This window comes from Chrysochloris asiatica, unplaced genomic scaffold (genome assembly GCF_000296735.1).
Source record: "Chrysochloris asiatica unplaced genomic scaffold, ChrAsi1.0 scaffold00018, whole genome shotgun sequence".
Taxonomy (NCBI): Eukaryota; Metazoa; Chordata; class Mammalia; order Afrosoricida; family Chrysochloridae; genus Chrysochloris; species Chrysochloris asiatica.
The window spans coordinates 14,801,194-14,819,309 of record NW_006408536.1 but is presented as its reverse complement, the minus strand read 5'-3'; the positions used below and the strand labels follow the sequence as shown (position 1 = coordinate 14,819,309).

The following is an 18,116-nucleotide window of genomic DNA, read 5'->3' as shown; positions in this document are numbered from 1 at the left end:
GTTCTGTAAATCTACACTCAATTCACAATAAAAAGTTAAAAAAAATAGACACTTGTTGGTTTTATTTATTTTCAAATTAAAGTAACAACAGACATTAAAATCACAAAACTAAGAGATTACTTGTGGTTCTTTCTACTGCTGCCCACATAATCTTGGGTTAGGCTCCTATTATCTGTAAGCTGGATTTCAATTTCTACCTCTTTCAATAATTACACAAATGCTACAAAGCTTATCATTAAAAAAAAAAAAAAATGTCCTTTGCTCAGTAAGTACCAAAAATATTCACCCAATATATTTACTGTAAATCCTTGTAGTTTTCTCACACAATAAAAGAACAGTTATTTGGGACTGAGTGGCTGTGCCAATAATGAAATGAATTGCCTTGTTCAACCTACAGTGCCTTTACTCCTCTATTAAATGAAGGGCTAGAACAAGATGATTTACTTTGGATTATTATTATCTTGTGAAATAAGCATTTTCAATATTTTCATATATATGTAACATCATTAAGACTTTAATTGAAAATGAGCAGTGGGATTCATTCACTCAATAAAGAATTCCTTTATTTTTCCTTAGGTTTACTGTTGTTGTTAAGTGCCTTCGAGTTGGTTCCGACCCATAGTGACCCTGCACAGAGTTTCTGAGGAGCAGCTGGTGAGCTTGAACCGCAGACCCTGCAGTTCAAATGGCTTTCCAGTCTGGTGCATTAACCCACAGCGCTACACGTAATACTGTGTAAAAATTCTAATAGGACTCCTTTTGCACATGTAAAGACTTAGTGACAAATATAAATCATCCTACACTCAGGAATTTTTATTAGTATACACTGGTTCTGAAGAAGGCATGTTTTTATTGGTTAAACTCTAAACACTAAAATAGAAATTGTTAATACTGACTCATGCTGGCAGAACAGCTACAGTCCTCTGAAATAAACTGTCTTATAAAGAAGTTACTAGAATATGAGCATGAACAAGGGAAATGCTACATATGTATGTTTCTACGACTATATATTGGAGTGCTGGTACAGCAGATAAGCACCATAGTGAAAACCACAAGACTGGTGGTTCAAACTTACCAGCCCCTCCTGAGAAACGCTACACAGGGTCGCTATAAGTTAGAACCTACTGGACAGCACCTAACAACAAGGACTATATATTTACAAAACCCTTCAGAGCTGACACCCTATATATTATTGTTATTAAGTACCATAGAGGTGGTTCTGACTCATGGCCAAGATAGGGGATCCTCTTCTTGGGCAGGTACCACTGTCCTCCTGACTGTTGGATGGGATGGATAGGGGTTGAGTGGTTGGGGGTGTGTGGTATGGTGCTAAATTTTGACACTGGATGACACACAACATCACCCCTAGTGGTGCCACTTCTATAAGGGTCCCTTCCCCTGGAGCACCTGCTCAGGATCCTGGGGTCATCTTGGTGTCACCCCTTCTGACAGTGTCAGGGGGTGCAGTCTGTATTCTGCCATCCCACTGATGATTTGGACTATAAATTCAAAGACTTAAGTAATATCAGCCATTTACACAGTATAGGCCTTCTTTAGATCCTGGTATAAATAAAATGAAATACGAAAAATGGATTAACATTAGGGACAACAGTTCAAAAAATTTTCAAGTATGCTGACAGAGTGTTATTGTTTCCATAAGGAGCCTTTATGTTTTAGAAATACTACCATGCATTAATGAATGTTGAAGCTGATAAAGGGGTATATATGATGGTTCACTTCATTTTATTGATTTCTTTTGTAAATGTTTGACATTTATGTAATAAAAATGTCCTTACCAGGAACTTAAAAATGATAGTAAGAAATGAAAAGGTCCATAGAAGGGCCAGGAGATTGCTGATGAAACTTTCGAGAAATAAAATGAAGACAAAAATGAGAAATTGCTGGTGGGTTTGGACTGTCAAGCTCGTATTTAGCCGTTCATTGTTCATTCTACAGTGCCACACCAGGACTCATATAAACCCAAAGAATTGTTGTTGTTGCTACGTGCCATCCAGTCAGTACTGACTCATCGTGACCTTATGCACAGCAGAATGAAACACTGCCCGATCCTGGGCCAACCACACTACTGTGGCCACGCGTGAGTTCATCACTGCTGCCACTTGGCCATTCCATCTCTTTGTAGGTCTTCCTCTATTTCTCTGACCCTCCACCTTACCAAACATGATATCCTTCTCTAGTGACTGGTCCCTCCTGACAATATGTCTGAAGTATAAGACACGAAATTTGGCCATCTTGGCCTCCAAGGAGGACTTTGGCTGCACTTCTTCCAACACGGATCTGTTGGTTCTTTTGGCAGCCCATGGCACTTTCAATATTCTCCTCCAACACTATAACTCAAATGCATCAATTTTTCTACGGTCTTCCTTATTCATTGTCCAGCTTTCGCATGCATATGAGTTATTGAAAATACCATGGCTTGGGTCAAGCTCACCTTAGTCCTCAAGCTGACATCTTTGCTCCTCAATACTTTAAAAAGGTCTTGTGCAGCAGATTTGCCTAATGCAATACGCCCTCTGAGTTCTTGACTGCTCCTTCCATGAGTGTTGATAGTTGATGCAAGAAGAATGAAGTCCTTGACAACTTCAATCTTTTCTCCATTGATAAGAATGTTGTTTATTGGTCCAGTGGTGAGGATTTTTGTTTTCTTTACATTGAGATGTAATCCATACGGAAGGTTGTGCTCTTCGATCTTCAGTAAATGTCTTAAGTCCTCTTCACTTTCAGCAAGCAAGGTTGTATCATCTGCATATTGCCGCAGGTTGTTAATGAGTCTTCCTCCCATTCTGATGCCACGTTTTTCTTCATAGAACCCAGCTTCTCGGATTATTTGCTCAGCATACAGGTTGAATAAGTATGGTGAAAGAATCCAAGCTTGTCGCACACCTTTCTTAATTTTAAAACATTCAGTGTTCCCAAATTCTGTTCAAACAACTGCCTCTTGGTCCATGTACAGATTCCTCATGTGCACAATTAAGTGTTCCATAATACTCATACTTCGCAATGTTGTCCATAGCTTGTCAAGATCCACACAATTGAAAGCCTTTGCACAGTCAATAAAGCACAGGTAAACATCTTTCTGATATTTTCTGCTTTCAGCCAAGATCCATCAGACCAGCAATGATATACCTCATTCCACGGCCTCTTCTGAATCCATATTGAACCTCTGAAAGTTCTCTGTCAATGTATGCTTGCAGCCATTTCTGTCTTACCTTTAGTAAAACTTTACTCACATGGGATATCAAAGATACTGTCTGATGATTTCCACATTCCGTTGGGTCACCTCTCTTTGGAATGGGCACTAATATGGATCTCTTCCAATCAGTCAGCCAGATATATGTCTTCCAAATTTCTTGGTAGAGATGAGTGAGTGCCTCCTGTCCACCTCACATTCTTGAAAGATTTCAAATTTTTACTCCATCAATTCCTGGTGTCTTGTTCTTTGCCAATTCCTTCAATGCACCTTGGACTTCCTCCTTCAGGATCATGGGCTCTTGATCATATGTTACCTCTTGAAATGGCTGAACATTAACCATTTCCTTTTGGTACAGTGACTCTGTGTATTCCTTTCATCTTCTCTTGATGCTTCCTACATCATTCAGTTAACGAAAGCCGAGGCTTGAATTTTTCCTTCAGTTCCCCCAGCTTGAGAAATGCTGAGTGTAGTCTTCCCTTTTGGTTTTCTGATTCCAGATCTTTGCACATTTTGTTGCAATATTTGGCTTTATCTTCTTGAGCTAATCCTTGAAATTTTCTGTTCAGCTCTTGTACCTCCTCATTTCTTCCATTTGCTTTAGCATCTCTACGCTGGAGAGCAGGTTTCAGTGTCTGTTCTGACATCCATTTTGACCTTTTCCTTCTTTCTTGTCTTAATGACTTTTTGCTTTCTTCATGTATGTTCTTGATGTCATGCCACAACTCTTCTGGTCTTCGGTATTTAGTGTTTATTGTATCAAATCTGTTCTTCAGATGATCTCTAAATTCAGGTGGGATATATTCAATGTCAGATTTTGGCTCTCATGGACTTATTTTAATTTTCTTCAGCTTCAGTTTGAATTTGTGTATGAGTAACTGATGGTCTTTTCCACAGTCTGCCCCTGGCCTTGTTTTCATTGATGATGTGGAGCTTTTCCATCTTCTCTTTCCACAGATGTAGTGAATTTGATTTCTGTGTATTCCATCTGGTGAGGTCCATGTGTATAGTTGTCTTTTATGCTGTCTAAAGAAGGTATTTGAGATGAACAAATCATTGATTTTGCAGAATTCTATCATGCGTTCTCCAGCATCATTTCTTTCTATCACCAAGGCCATATTTTCCAACTACTGATCCTTCCTCTCTGCGCCCAACCTTTGCATTCCAATCACTAGTAATAATCAGTACATCTTGACTGAATGTTTGATCAAGTTCAGATTGAAGAAGTTGGTAGAAATTCTTTTATTTCGTTCTCACTGGCTTTAGTGGTTTGGTGTATAAATTTGAATAATAGTGGTACTAACTGAGCTTCCCTGTCGGCAAATGGATATTATCCTATCACAGATAGCGTTGTACCTCATTACTGATCTGGATATGTTCTTTTTTACAATGAATGCAACACCATTCCTCTTCAATTTGTCGTTTCCGGCATAGTAAACCATGTGGTCACCATATTCAAAATGGCCAAAGAGTAGTAGTTACAAAGTAGTAAAGCAATGATTGTTGTTGTTGTTGTTATGTGCCATCGAGCAATGATAAGACTCCCCAAAGTGAAGAAATGTGTATCCAAATTCACATTGAAAGAGACCACTTGGGACCTGATATGATGATTGCTTTAAAAAAAAAAAAAAAACAAAAAACCCAAATATAAAGAATATAGCTTATTTCAGAACAAAAGGAATAAATTACATTCTAAAGATGTTCAAAGTAGAAAAGCTAAGCAAACACAAAGGATCAGTAATCGGAATGGCAAGAAACTATAATAATGGAACCAATTCCTTCTAAAATCTGAAGGAAAAGTATTTCTCACCTAAAATTTTACATGCAACCAAATTATGTATTAAGAGGTAGAAATGAGAGAACATACACACAATTTCCCATTCTTTCACCCTATCTGAGGCAGCAACTAGAAGATATCTTCCATTAAAATTACAATATAGCAGAGAAAAAGTAGATACAGAATTTAGCCAAAGTTGCCTTTACAGAAAAAGTGTTGGGGGGTTGGGGGAGAGTGACTTTGGTACACTATTTGACTCACCAGGACAAATTTTATAAAGCTTTAATAATGAAAATATTACTGAGAGAACAATAAGAGGGAAACTGTGAGTAGGCAGTAGTGTTAAGAGACATAAACTTTCATCTTCTGTGTTAGGAAGCAAATAGATGGTCTCCAAATGAAACAGGCAAGGAATAGCAATATAAGAACATTGATTATGAAAGTAAATGTTAGAATTAGCTAAAGACATGAGAGTCAATGTTTCTTGGGTTCAAGAATTGAGCAAGGGAAGATGGTGGATACAGAACTGTAAGACTGTATCCCCATTATTACATTGATAAAAGTAAGAATTAAAGAAAAAAAAACATAGTAAGAATTACTTTTTTTTGTTGTTGTTAAGTGCCGTCGAATCAATTCCTACCCATAGCTCAGCCCCCTAATATTTGAATATATCAAGTATTTTCACAGTAGGGTAAGTGTTGGGCTGCTAACAAAATGGTCAGTAGTTCAAACCCACCAGGTGCTTCACAGAAGAAAAGGGAGGCAGGTCTACTCTGACATACAGTCACTGAGTCAGAAAACACTGGACGGCAGTAGTGGATTAAAAAAAAAAAAAACCTTTATAAATTACATGTACATCAAAGAGGAAAAAACTGATACTAAAAATTAATAAAACATCTAGAGGTTGGGAAGGAACAGAACTAAATTTACTTATTTTAAATTTGTAAGTTCTTACTGATTTAAAATATGTGTCAGTTTCTTCTAAATGACTTTTTACTTACACAGTTCTGCCTCAGATTTTTCAAAATGACAGGCCTGGAGTAAAACTTACTTGGAAACCACAAGTCATGGTGATAAAGTCCTTAAAATATAAGTTATGGTGCATCCAGTAAATCGGTAAGTATTTTGAAGCAATAAAATAATTTTATTAAATTGGCGATAAATCACTCACTTTCAGTACTCCAAAATTCTACTTGCCTAAGGCCCAAGATGAATTTTAAATACTTCTTTTTTAATATCACAACTTTTTTTCTTGCTAATCATGTGATTCCTAGTCCAGTAAAAAAATTCACTAGAGGAAACATCAAAATTTAAAGACAGTACTAGGAACGGATTCAGAAAGCAAGAAAACAGCCCAGGAGTCACATGACATCTTTTCAGATGATTTATATTGCAGAAATATGACAATTAGGTAAGTAACGAATGCTTACCTTTCAATGTGGCTTTCTTCAATACTTTCATGGCATAAAGCTGTCTAGCATCAGAGCCTGAGATCTTTTTAACTAAGAAAACCTGTATTTAACATAAGAAAAAGTAAGTTTTACAAAGCATGACACGCTATTAAAATAAGATCCCTAATATAATACAGTTTACTACCAGTCAGATTCTGATACACTATAAAGCAAGTTGATTTCCTTTAAACAGTACCAATTATATATACAAGGGATTAGAAACAACTTTGGGTGTAAATGTAAGTGAATACATGTTTTTCTGTTATTTGCCAATTCTCAAAGAACATGTAACACATTAAACAAAATAAAATTTTAAACTTTGTAACAATTAGACCAAGAAAATCCAAATATGTTTAGTGTTATAACACAGATGGAGATAACTCTACTTATCAAAGATAACTCTACTTATGAAAGTTCTTCTCATTTCTATAAAAACTGTTACACAGGGAGTCTAACCTTGATCGAAATTTTCTGTTGATGTAATTATCCATTGATGAATGGCCTTTTCTATACAAAAACTACATATAGCTGTCTCTCAGGCAGAATAATGTATTAGTATATTTATGAGGAAAAAAAATATATTTACGAGATAGAGTCAAAAATTATCTGCACTCTGCCTGCAGAATTTATTTTAATCAACTTTTAGAAAAGACAAATACATCATTTTTCAACATAATTTCCTTGCTTTACAATATACTTTGTCTATCTGTCAACAAGCTTTCCAATTCCCCTATTTAAAAATGTCTCAGGCTGAACTATGAACCATGAATGCACCGCTGTCTTCACTTCTTCATCAGAGGTGAATCTTCATCCTTGAAGGGCTGCTTTCAGGGGACTAAACAGGTAAAAGTTCCATGGAGTAAGATCAGGACTATCTGGAGGATGCTTTAACATCTCAAAAGGAAATTTTTGCAGATTATCAATAGTGGGGTAGAGGTGTGAGGACCTGCACTGTCATGCAAGATTACAATGCCCTTGGATAGCAGTCCTCTCCATTTAATCTGAAATTTAGGGTTCAGTGACCATGTCACTGTAAGGAGCACTGTTGATTCTTGAACCTTTTTCTTGATAGCGTTCTAATACTGGCCCTTGAGAATTCCAGAAAACTGTAAGCATCAGTGTTCTAGTTGATGGATGATTTTTTTTAACTTTCTCTTGGTCTGCGATTGAGGATGTTTCCATTCTGTACTCTGAGGTTTACTCTTAGGCTCGTAGTGATGAATCCATGTCTAGTCATCAGTAACAGCTTCCTTTGAGTATTGGTCCAAATTTGATTTGCAAAAGTCCAAACGCTTCTGCTTAAGCTCTTCTGTGAGTTGTTTTGGTACCCACCTCACACAAACTTTTCAAAATACAAGTCTGTTGTGTATTATTTCATAGGCAGAACAGTGGCTGATTTGCCACATAATCTACTGTTACTCGTCTATTCGACAGAATCATTTCACGTGCACACAACTCAATGTTGTCATCAGCTGTGGATATATGTGGATGGGTGTTTTAATACCGGAGTGAGGATAATTTTTGACTCACTTTCGTACATCAAATAATTCTATGCTAAAATATTTAATGGAGTCCTGGTGTGGCGCTGTGGGTAAATGCACCAGACTGCAAAGCTGTGTGAATTGCAAGGTTGGCAGTTCAAACTCACCAGCTGCTCCTTGATTTAAAAATATAATATAGTGTAAAATGTCAAGAATGTCAAGAAATGTGTCAAGAATCACTCTTTGAAGACTGATCCATAGGGAAATCAATGGGATGGGAGGGGAAATCACTAAGTAGAGGGGTTGACACAAATTAACTTAGATGAAGGGAATGAAATATACAATAATGGGGGGCGAACAGGCAAAGAAGACACTGTGAGAAGAACAAGAGTTAAGGGTAACAAAGGTACATACTATTACATAATCCTGCAATAACAATAATCTGAGTGGAGTCCTGGTGTGGCGCTGTGGGTTAATGTGCCAGAATGCAAAGCCGTTTGAACTGCAAGGTTAGGTCGGTGGTTCGAGCTTACCAGCTGCTCCTTGGAAACCCTATACAGGATCGCCATGGATTAGAATCAACTTGACAGTACTTCACAACAACAACATGAGTGGATCCTAGACACATAACCTGAACCGGCTTGGAAGACCAAGGAACTACACTCATGAATTATACTTGTATATAAGTTTGACAGAAAATATTTCTATGTATGTATTTAAGTGCTGTAAATATACCCATGAATATAGTAAAAGAGCATGTTCGGGAGGGTGCTTCAAAAACTGGGGGAAAATGGAATGAAAAGATAATGGAAATTTTCCATCAAGTTTTTGAAGTCCCCTGAACAAGGGGTAAAGTTGTTAAAACTTCTTAGATATAACCAAACATCTTGAGGGAATGAGTTGCTGGGCCTAGGGGCTCAGAAACAGAGCCTCAGGAGTCACCCAAGTTCAATTAGCTAAATACAGTCCACAAAGAATATTCTACAACCGATTTTGGTGAGTAGTCACTGAGGTCTTAAAAGCTTGTGAGTTGCCATCTAAGATGCAACTATGTTTCTATCCTCATCTGCAGCAAAGAAGAGTGAAGAAAATCAGTAACATACAGGAAACAGTTAGTCCAAAGCATTTATTGGACCAAGTGAACCCGAGCCAGCAAGACACTGAAAACAGAAAAACCAGATGGTGCCTATCACTGCTGACTACTCTGAAAGGGATCACAAAAGGAGATCCTGAAATGAATGTGAGAAAAATGTAGAATAAAACTCAAAATCAGAACAAAGATCATGCTTCCTGGTCTGATTAAAAATAGTGGAACGGTCCTTAAGACACTCTTCAAGCCTGGAAATGAACTCACCTACGGGGCTCAACTTCCAGCCAAAGGATAGATAGGACTATATGATGAACAATAACACCAAGGAGGTATGCACAGAACAACCAACCATTCGGGATCAAAAGGGTAGCATATATGCAGAGAAAAAGCTCAGAGGGCAGGAAAAGAAAGGAAAGGATGAAGGAAAATGGTAAACAACACAGGGAGGAAGTCAGAAGAGTACTGTTACATTGTGGGGATTGAAATCAATGTCACAAAATGTGTATGAATTGTTCAATAGGAAACCAATTTCTTTGTAAACTTTCACATATTTTACAATTAAAATGCTTTTTATATACATTGTAGGATTTTTGGAAAATAACTAAATTTTGTTCTAAGTTATTCAACATGGCTAATACTAAACTATTAATGAATCCCTCTTACTTATTTTGGCCATTAGTTTCTTGATCTTTTGTATCAAACCTTTAAACAGGTATGCTAAGCGGACCTGAAATTCAACTTTTTCCCTTATTCATTGCTTTGTTATTGAACTAGCACAGGTGAGAAGAAAAACAATTTCAATCAAATATTAGCTTTAATATCGACTTCCCATAGTCTGTTAGCATGTGTAAACCAGACTATTAGCATACAAAAAAAAATCACTCATTAATCTAATTCTAGGTGCAAAGCAGCGCCCTTCACTGGAAAAATTCTGCCAAACGGAATGGGCAAAGACCTCAAATCATAGGAAGAGAGTGCAAGAGGTAGAGTGAAATATACATGCAAATATACAGAGGTTTGACAGATATTTGTACATGAGTATTTAACTTTGCTGCACAAATATTCATGAATGTGTCAGACCATACAGGAAGCAAAGTTATAAAAACTCTGTAGTCATTACCAAACACCTTGAGGGAATGAGTCACTGGACTTGGGGCTCAGGACTATGGTCTCGGGGGACACCAAAGTCAACGGCATAACACAGTCCACAAAGACAATGTTCTCCATCCTACTTTGGTGATTAGTGAGTAGGATCATAAAAATTTATGAGCAGTCATCTAAGAAGCAAATATTGGTGTCTCCCTATCTGAAGAAAAGAAGAGTGATGAAAATTGAAGATGCCTGTAAACAATTAGTCCAAGGAACTAATGGATCATATAAACATCAGTCTCTATGATCCTAAGACCAGAACTAGATGGTGCCTGGTTACAACTACCAACTGCTCTGAAAGGGATCATATTAGAAGGTCCTAGATAGAGTAGGGTTTCTGAGGGGCAGCTGATTGGTTTGAACCACCAGCACTGAGGTTAGCAGTGCAGTGCTTATCCTTCAGTGTCACAGATAGGCACATACAGGGGACAAAAACACTAGAGTGAGGTATGTACACTATAGAATGGTCAACCATTCAAGTCAAAGGAACAACATTTACCCAAGGACAAAAAAGTAATCAAGGGAAGAGCACAGCTGGCACAGAAAACCTGTAATCACCCTCTCCTCCCTTCCATTTTTCACTCGGCCCCACCCTTCAGTTTCTTTCATCCAGTTAGTGGGGAGTCAACCTAGGTAGAGAAAAGCACTCTTAAATAGGGAGGATCCTAAGGTGGGATGATGCTGAACTATTAAAATTAATCAGAGGTTTTTGCTACTTTCAATAGAAATAAATTCTAATTAGGTAGAGATAATTATCCTTTATCTGCTAATTATTCATCCTTCAAATTCTTAATCAAGTATCTTTGCTCCATTCAACAAGAAAAATTCTTGTTGGTCCCAGTTTTTTTCATCTGTTCTTTTAAAGAAGCTTCTTAGCACTTGAAACACTTTTTCCCCCGCCGTCCAACTCCACGGCACATAACAACAACAACAACAACAAGCACAGATTATCATTAACAGTGCTGGGAAGCAGGTAGACTAAGCACTGCCAATTTTATAGTTGACCAAACTAGCGCTTAGAGAGATTAAATAATTTGCCTAGTGTCACTCACCCTGTCTTGTACTTCTGCCCTTTCTATATTTTCTCTGGCCTGGGAAGCAGCCCAGCCCAGCAGGAGCACTAGCATCCACAGATGTGATAGGTTCTTTCTCCACCAGAGCCAGCCTGACCTTTCTAACACCCCCAGGAAGCTATTCTAGGCTCTGACAGGTCATCCCCATTTCCTTGTCTTAGATTGGTCTTTTAGGATGAGTAAGAAAGGAGATGCCCTATTTATAATGTTTACTATTTATAGTAAGGTTTTTAAGTTACTTTCAAGTAAATAAAGGGAAGAGCATGGTAAATCCTAGATCTTAAATGTTGTGTGCCACTGAAAATCTAATGTTTAGAAATAAATTCATCTGTTTGGGTTTATAAAGTGGTATGATAATATAATTTAATACAAAATATTATGTGTGTGGCCTTATATAATTTAAAGCACACTATTGTAGTACTACAGGATAAACATTGGATTGCTAACCTCAAGGTTGGCAGTTCAAACTGGCCAGTTGCTCCTTGGAAACTCTATGTAGGATCACTATGAGTACGAATCAACTCGACAGCACTTAACAACCACCACCCCCCTGGGTAGGCCCGGTAGTGTAGAGGGTTACATGTTGGGCTGCTAACTGCAAGATCAGCAGTTTGAATCCTCAGGAGAAAGATGAGGCTTTCTGCTCCCATACAGATTTACAAGCATGGAAACCTTACTAAATAGCACACCACCACCACTACCCTTGAGGTCTAGACTATTATTCACTCATTAATTCTTTCCAAAATTATGATAGGCACTGCGCTACCAGTTCACTGTTGAGACATTGTGGAGGTCTGCACTCAAGTAGGAGAGACAGTCAATACACAAATAATTACACAATAAAAACTGCAGTTGTGGCAAATGGTGTGAAGATGAAGCATATTATTTCAGTTATGAAAGGGTAAATAGAGGAATATGACCTTGTTGGGATGGCAGGGATGATATTTTGGAGATCATAAACATGAGAGGAACTAACTAGATGAAGGGGTCAGGGTGAGGACTCAGATTATAGACAGAGAGAACAGCATGTGGGATGGCATAAGGACTGAAAAGGAAGGCCAATGTGGCCAGAATGCAGAGAGTGGAAAGTATAAAGGCTGATGCTAGAATTCATGTTTACCCTAAGAACAAGGTACGGCTACTGAAGGGTTAAAGTAGAGTATTAGATCATGCTGGCTGCCATATAAATAATGGATTGAGACAAGAATAGAATAAATGTGGGGAGATCTAATTAGGAAACTCCTTCCACAGTCTGGGGCGAAGTGGTGGTAGCACAGAAAGGAGGGCAGTGGAGAAGAGTAGAACAGGCATGATGGGAGAAATTGGAACTAAATCATCAGGACATAGGAAGGGATCAGACTGGCATGGGGATTGGCAAGGGGTGGGAACAAGGAGAGTGTTAAGGCATTCCACAGTTCTGGCTTAACTGGATATCACTCATACTGACAGTAAGAAATGAAACTGAATAGGTTTGGAGATAGAGAAAGACTGAGTTTGGTCAGTCTTAAAGATATGTTGAGTTTACAATCTTTCACACACACACACACACACACATGCAAAACTCTAAAGATCAGCTGCATATAAAGTTAAAAAGAAGCAATCTAGATCACAAACTTGTTACATCAGCTGTGAATTAAAATGACAACAGTGGGCATAGAGAAACACGATTAGAGGGAGTTTAAAGTGAGAAGGTAGTTGAGAATTGAACCTTGATGAACTTCAATATTTAATGACTGACTGAAGAGAAAAATGGGGCCCTAAGAGGTAAAGTAACTTGCACAAGTATAGAGTATTAATAAAAGAGGCTTTTTAAAAAGTTTTGTGAATTGAGTGAACATTTACATGGGAGAACATCGGTTTTACACTCATTGTTTCATTTGCAATGATTACAATCTTCTCCATGCATCATCATTCAACAGTATTTGCTTGATTTCCCTGTTTTCTTTCCTTTTTTTAGGGGGGGTGGTGTACACAAAAACACTCAGGAATATATAATAATTTAAACAATCCAAGAGCACATTCTGCAAGCCTGCCCCTTGGCCGCCAGCACACAGCCTTTCTCTTTCCATGAGTCTAGATTCCTCATCTCTGCCTCCATCTCTGGATAGGGTCCCACATTCCACTTCCGCTCTTTTCCCTTAATGGTCCTAGGGTCCTCTGTTCCTGCACTGTAAGATTAACTACTCCCCCCTTTTTGTTATAAAACTTTTACCTTTACAGTTGTGACAGCTGCAATTAGTCATGATGATAATTACACACTATTGAATCTTATGAATCCTATCCCCATCTCTTTTTACCAGACCCGTCTAGACATGATGAAAGTTATTCGTGGGGGTTCTACCTTTCCCGGCATACTCTGAAACTAAACTCCCTCTTGAAAACTTGTAAGTCAGTCACTTTGTGCCTTTATAGCCCCCTCATTTTAGGCAGCCAATGTCTAAATTGTTCATCCATATCAATCCTGTATACAGAGGGGATAAGACTGATCCTTGATGTGAAGACTCCTTTCCTCTCAGTTGGTATTTTGAGCTACTACATCCATAAGTATAGGTCAATTTCATCAAACTGTAGCAATTTACACTTGTTTCTTTTATCAAACAATTTTTTTCCTATATTCCTCTAATCGAATTTTGATCATCAAGCCATTGAAATTAGGTCGAATAGGTACTATCAAGAAGTTTGGGCATTCTTGTGCATCTTCCCTCACTTCACATCAGCTGGATGCTTCACTCTCAGCTCTAGCCCTCCGTTGCTATGTCATAGTTCACGGGCTCCGTAATCCCAAGGTCTCACCACACTTTGGACCATCCAGCCCTTTCTCTTCTCCCTCTCATCTCCAGGTTGACGGAAGTCTATGGAATGTGGTTGAACTCAGCCCATATCTTTGCTGCTGCTTCCCCCGCCCCCTTCTTCCACTCACTAGTAGACCAACATGGTCACCAGCAAGCTTACAGGCTGCTTGTATGTTCCCTTTCAGCTTTAATCTTGGAGGGGGATTTGTCCTGAAGGGACTTGATTGCTTGCCTTGATGGACTCCCAAACAGCAACTTGCTTATTCTTGTAGTAGCCAATCAATCAGACTGCCATTTTTGTTTGGGATTTTTCCTGCTGGTCTTTCTTTCAATAATTATCTGTTCCTCCAGCTGCCCCAAGAGGTTAAGCACCCTGCACAAGTACACATAGAGAAGAAGTACAAGCGGCTTGACTTTTTTTAAAAAACAAAACAAACAAAACCAAGAGCACAAGTCTAGCTGACTAGAGCCCAAACTTGTAAGCATTATTTTGCTCTCCTGGCTTCTAAATCTATATTTTGATTAATAGCATCACTTTGGAACTGAAAGACATTAACAACTGCAACTTAAATTACTTGGGCTGCCCAAGAATTACAAGTCCTATTAAAATACACAAGACAACTAAAACTAATGTTTTGAAGCTTACAAAGCAAGATATCTTCAAATGTTTGCTTATTTAAAAAAGTGGTTAGAAAGCACTGCACTGTGGAAGAGAAATAAAATCTCAAATTTCTTCTTGCTACTACTTGGTCTAGAGAGATCAAGTAATAACAATTATAAGGCTGTACACTTCTCAAAATGGAATACAGGAAGTAATCCTGAGGTGAGCAGCAAGAGACCAAGAAATATTTGGAAAAAAATGGATGACAATGCATTTTCTGGAGAAATTTTATTTGGTAGCTTTGGGAAATGTTTTTTGACACAAAAACATTGGTATTTTTTAATAGAATGCAAACCGAATTCAGTTAAAAACAAGCTGCAAGTTAAAAAAATTTCAGACTTGTGATAACCCTCGGCCCATATCTACAGAGCAGTTCTAATGAATTTTCTTATATTAGAGATACACTGGAGGAAAAGGTTGAGATGTTCTGTTACAAAGTATTGCTTGATACCTTCCAACCTTTCAGAAGGACTCAGATGAGATCAGCTTATCAAGAAAATAATATCTTGTGATTTTTAATCACAAGATAAGATGAATAAGAAGTGAATACTGACAATTTATGAAAGTTCCCAAGTTTTGAATGACTTCATTTTCCCCACATATTGATAATAAAATTTGTAAAAACACACAAAACACTGTTTGGAGGGATAACTGGTAGCATTTCATAAACTATTTCCATTTCTCAATGTGTAAGAAATATACATGAATTCAAAAAACTACTTTGTATTTATGACTTACCTTTCCAAAGGATCCCTGCCCTAATACTTTTAAAAGTTCAAATTGAGAAGGATCTGCCTTTTCATGTCCTTCCTTTACATGATGTGTGATGGCAATTTCTTTGATGCTGCCTTCCTCCTGTTGAGTCAAGGATGAGGAAAGAACACATAATCAGAGCTACTTTCTCTTGCTAAAATGAAGTAAATTAATTCAGCATATCAGATTCAAATTCTCAAATACAAAGAAATTGCCCTTTGTTGACCTACCAAGTGAATGAAAAACAATCAAATATACTTTGAAGCTAAATGTAAAGGAGCTCTGGTAGCGTAGTGGTTACGAATCGGGCTGCGAACCTTAAGGTCAGCGGTTCGAAACTACCAGCCGCTCCGCGGGAGAAAGATGAGGCTTTCTACTCCCGTAAAGATTTACACCCTTGGAAACCCTGTACAGGGTCGCTATGGGTCGGACCCGACTCGATGGCACTTAACAACAACAACAACAACATTAGATTTGAACATTTCTAAGTCTCCAATCTCCCTACCAGTGATCATTAGAATGAATAGTTTTATGGGGTAGGAGCAGAGGGTATAAAACGTTTGAAACGAACAGATATGTGTATTCTGCTGTGTTCTGGCATGTGTTTATACAAGGTAGAACCTATTCTATGTACAAAAACAAAACCATGTTTATTGGGGAGAAGGGTTGAAAATATTCGAGGGTAAATGTGGAAATTTTTACCTTCAGTATGACCATATGAGTAAATATGCTTTTTTTCTTTTCTTTTCTTTTTTCCCCCTGTTTATAATGTAACTCAGAAAGGATTGAACATTGGGTGGAAGAAGAGGTCTGGGAAACATGACTATTCCCCACGATGGAATAGTGAAGGGTCTCAGGGAGAAACATTCTTAAAGACAAGGGACGAACATGTCAATATATCTGAAGGAAGGTGTCAGGAGAAAAAGAAAGCTTTAACATAGTTAAATATGCACAGGGTTTCAACTACTTATTCATCCTCTGAATAGCACACAAAATACACCTTATTTAATCATGACACTTAAATAAATATACAGAGCTCAAAACTACACTAAGAAAAACAAAATCCAAGAAAACCAAAAACATAAGCCTATCTAAAAATGAACTACCTTTTCTATTTTGTTTTATTTGCCATTTTAATTTTTCCAAGTGCAGAAGTAATATTAGTACAATACAATGTGTTACGCAGAGGAGTCCTGATGTGGCGCTGTGGGTTAATGTGCCACACTGCAAAGCTGCCTGAACTACAAGGTTGGCGGTTCCGGCTCACCAGCTGCTCCTAGGAAACCCTAATCAGGGTCACTATGGGTCAGAACTGACTCGACGGCACTTAACAACAACGTGTTACACAAATACAATGCATCATTGTTACTGCTATTGTAGATATAAACGTTTGAGCTCCGTGAACAATTTTCTGAGACATCCACAGAATATGGCAACATAGGGAATTACATAGATTTCTTTAAAAAATATATAAATTTATATATAACCAGCATATCCAAATATCAATGCTCTTGACAACCAATAGTAAAAGGGAAAAAGTCTCCATAAGAAAGCAAGAAATTCAGGCCCATTTTATTCCCTAAGACAGAGGCTGTACTCTATAGATTGTCTTACTACTTCAGCTGCTCCATGATTGTGGACTCTCTCAGGACTTTGGCAACAATAGTAAAAATAATTAATATTTTACTGGGTCTTTTATTTTTCACTTTCACATGTGCAGTAGTTATTAAGATAGAATAAACATTAGCAGATGGTAGAATCTATATCCTTCCTGGGTACCTCTTCACCCCAGGAAAAAATCAATACATAAGTGTTTGAGGAGGGATACCTGTTAGTAGCTAAAATAAGAAAGGTAGGAACAAATGGCCAAATTATTTTTCTTTGCTTTTTTATTAACTTTTCAAAGATTCAAATTAAGCAAACATTTATGAAGCATCTTACCCATGAATGGGCAACAGTACCCATGAGTGGAAACAGTAGTGAGATTGGCTCAGGATCGGGCAGTGTTTCGTTCTGCTGTGCATAAGGTCGCTATGAGTCGGTACCAACTTGATGGCACCTAACAACAACCCATGAATCAAGTCTGCGTTAGATTTTTCATATTATTAAGCTTTATGACAATCTGCCTACATATAAGGTTTGTTGTTGTTAAGTGCCATTGAGTTGGTTCCTATCTATAGCGACCCTGTATAGGGTTTCCTACGAGCAGCTGGTAAGCTTGAACCACTGACCTTGCAGTTCAAATTGATTTTGCAGTACATCACATTAACCCACAGTGCTACAACCAGGACTCCATATTAAGGTTAGAGAGGGCAATAGTGAAATAGAGTAGAATAAAATCTACAGCAAGCTATAACATTTCAGAATTCTCTCTGTACTCCCCGATTTGCCATATTTTGAAATTTAAAGAAACTAAGTAACTTTTGAAGTTCACAAGTCAGTAATTGGCAGAGTTTGGGCTCAATTTTAGGTCTACCTGATTTCTACAAGTCTCTTAGCAATACACAATACCAAAGACTGTCAGAGGCTCTTGGTGATTTCTCATCCAAGATCAATGGACAGGAACTTATTCCTTTGGTTTTTGTAATTCATCTGTATCTCGAGTTAGCTAGCTCAGTTTGTTACAGCACTTGTCTTTGAACTTATGGTACAATATCTTTGTCATGTAAAAAAAAAAA

The 18,116-nt window shown here is 37.8% G+C and overlaps 1 protein-coding gene across 5 annotated transcripts in view; it reads right to left on the bottom strand.

Moving 5' to 3' along the window:
* RPS6KA3 (ribosomal protein S6 kinase, 90kDa, polypeptide 3) overlaps nucleotides 1-18,116 on the bottom strand; it is a 121,962-nt gene that overhangs the window by 42,538 nt on the left and 61,308 nt on the right. For all 5 annotated transcript variants that reach the window (XM_006835584.1, XM_006835586.1, XM_006835582.1 and 2 more), the window contains 2 exons: nucleotides 15,424-15,540; nucleotides 6,419-6,500 (listed from right to left, as the gene is read on the bottom strand). In XM_006835584.1, coding sequence (XP_006835647.1) covers nucleotides 6,419-6,500; nucleotides 15,424-15,540 — 199 coding nt within the window. The remainder of the gene's footprint in view (nucleotides 1-6,418; nucleotides 6,501-15,423; nucleotides 15,541-18,116) is intronic.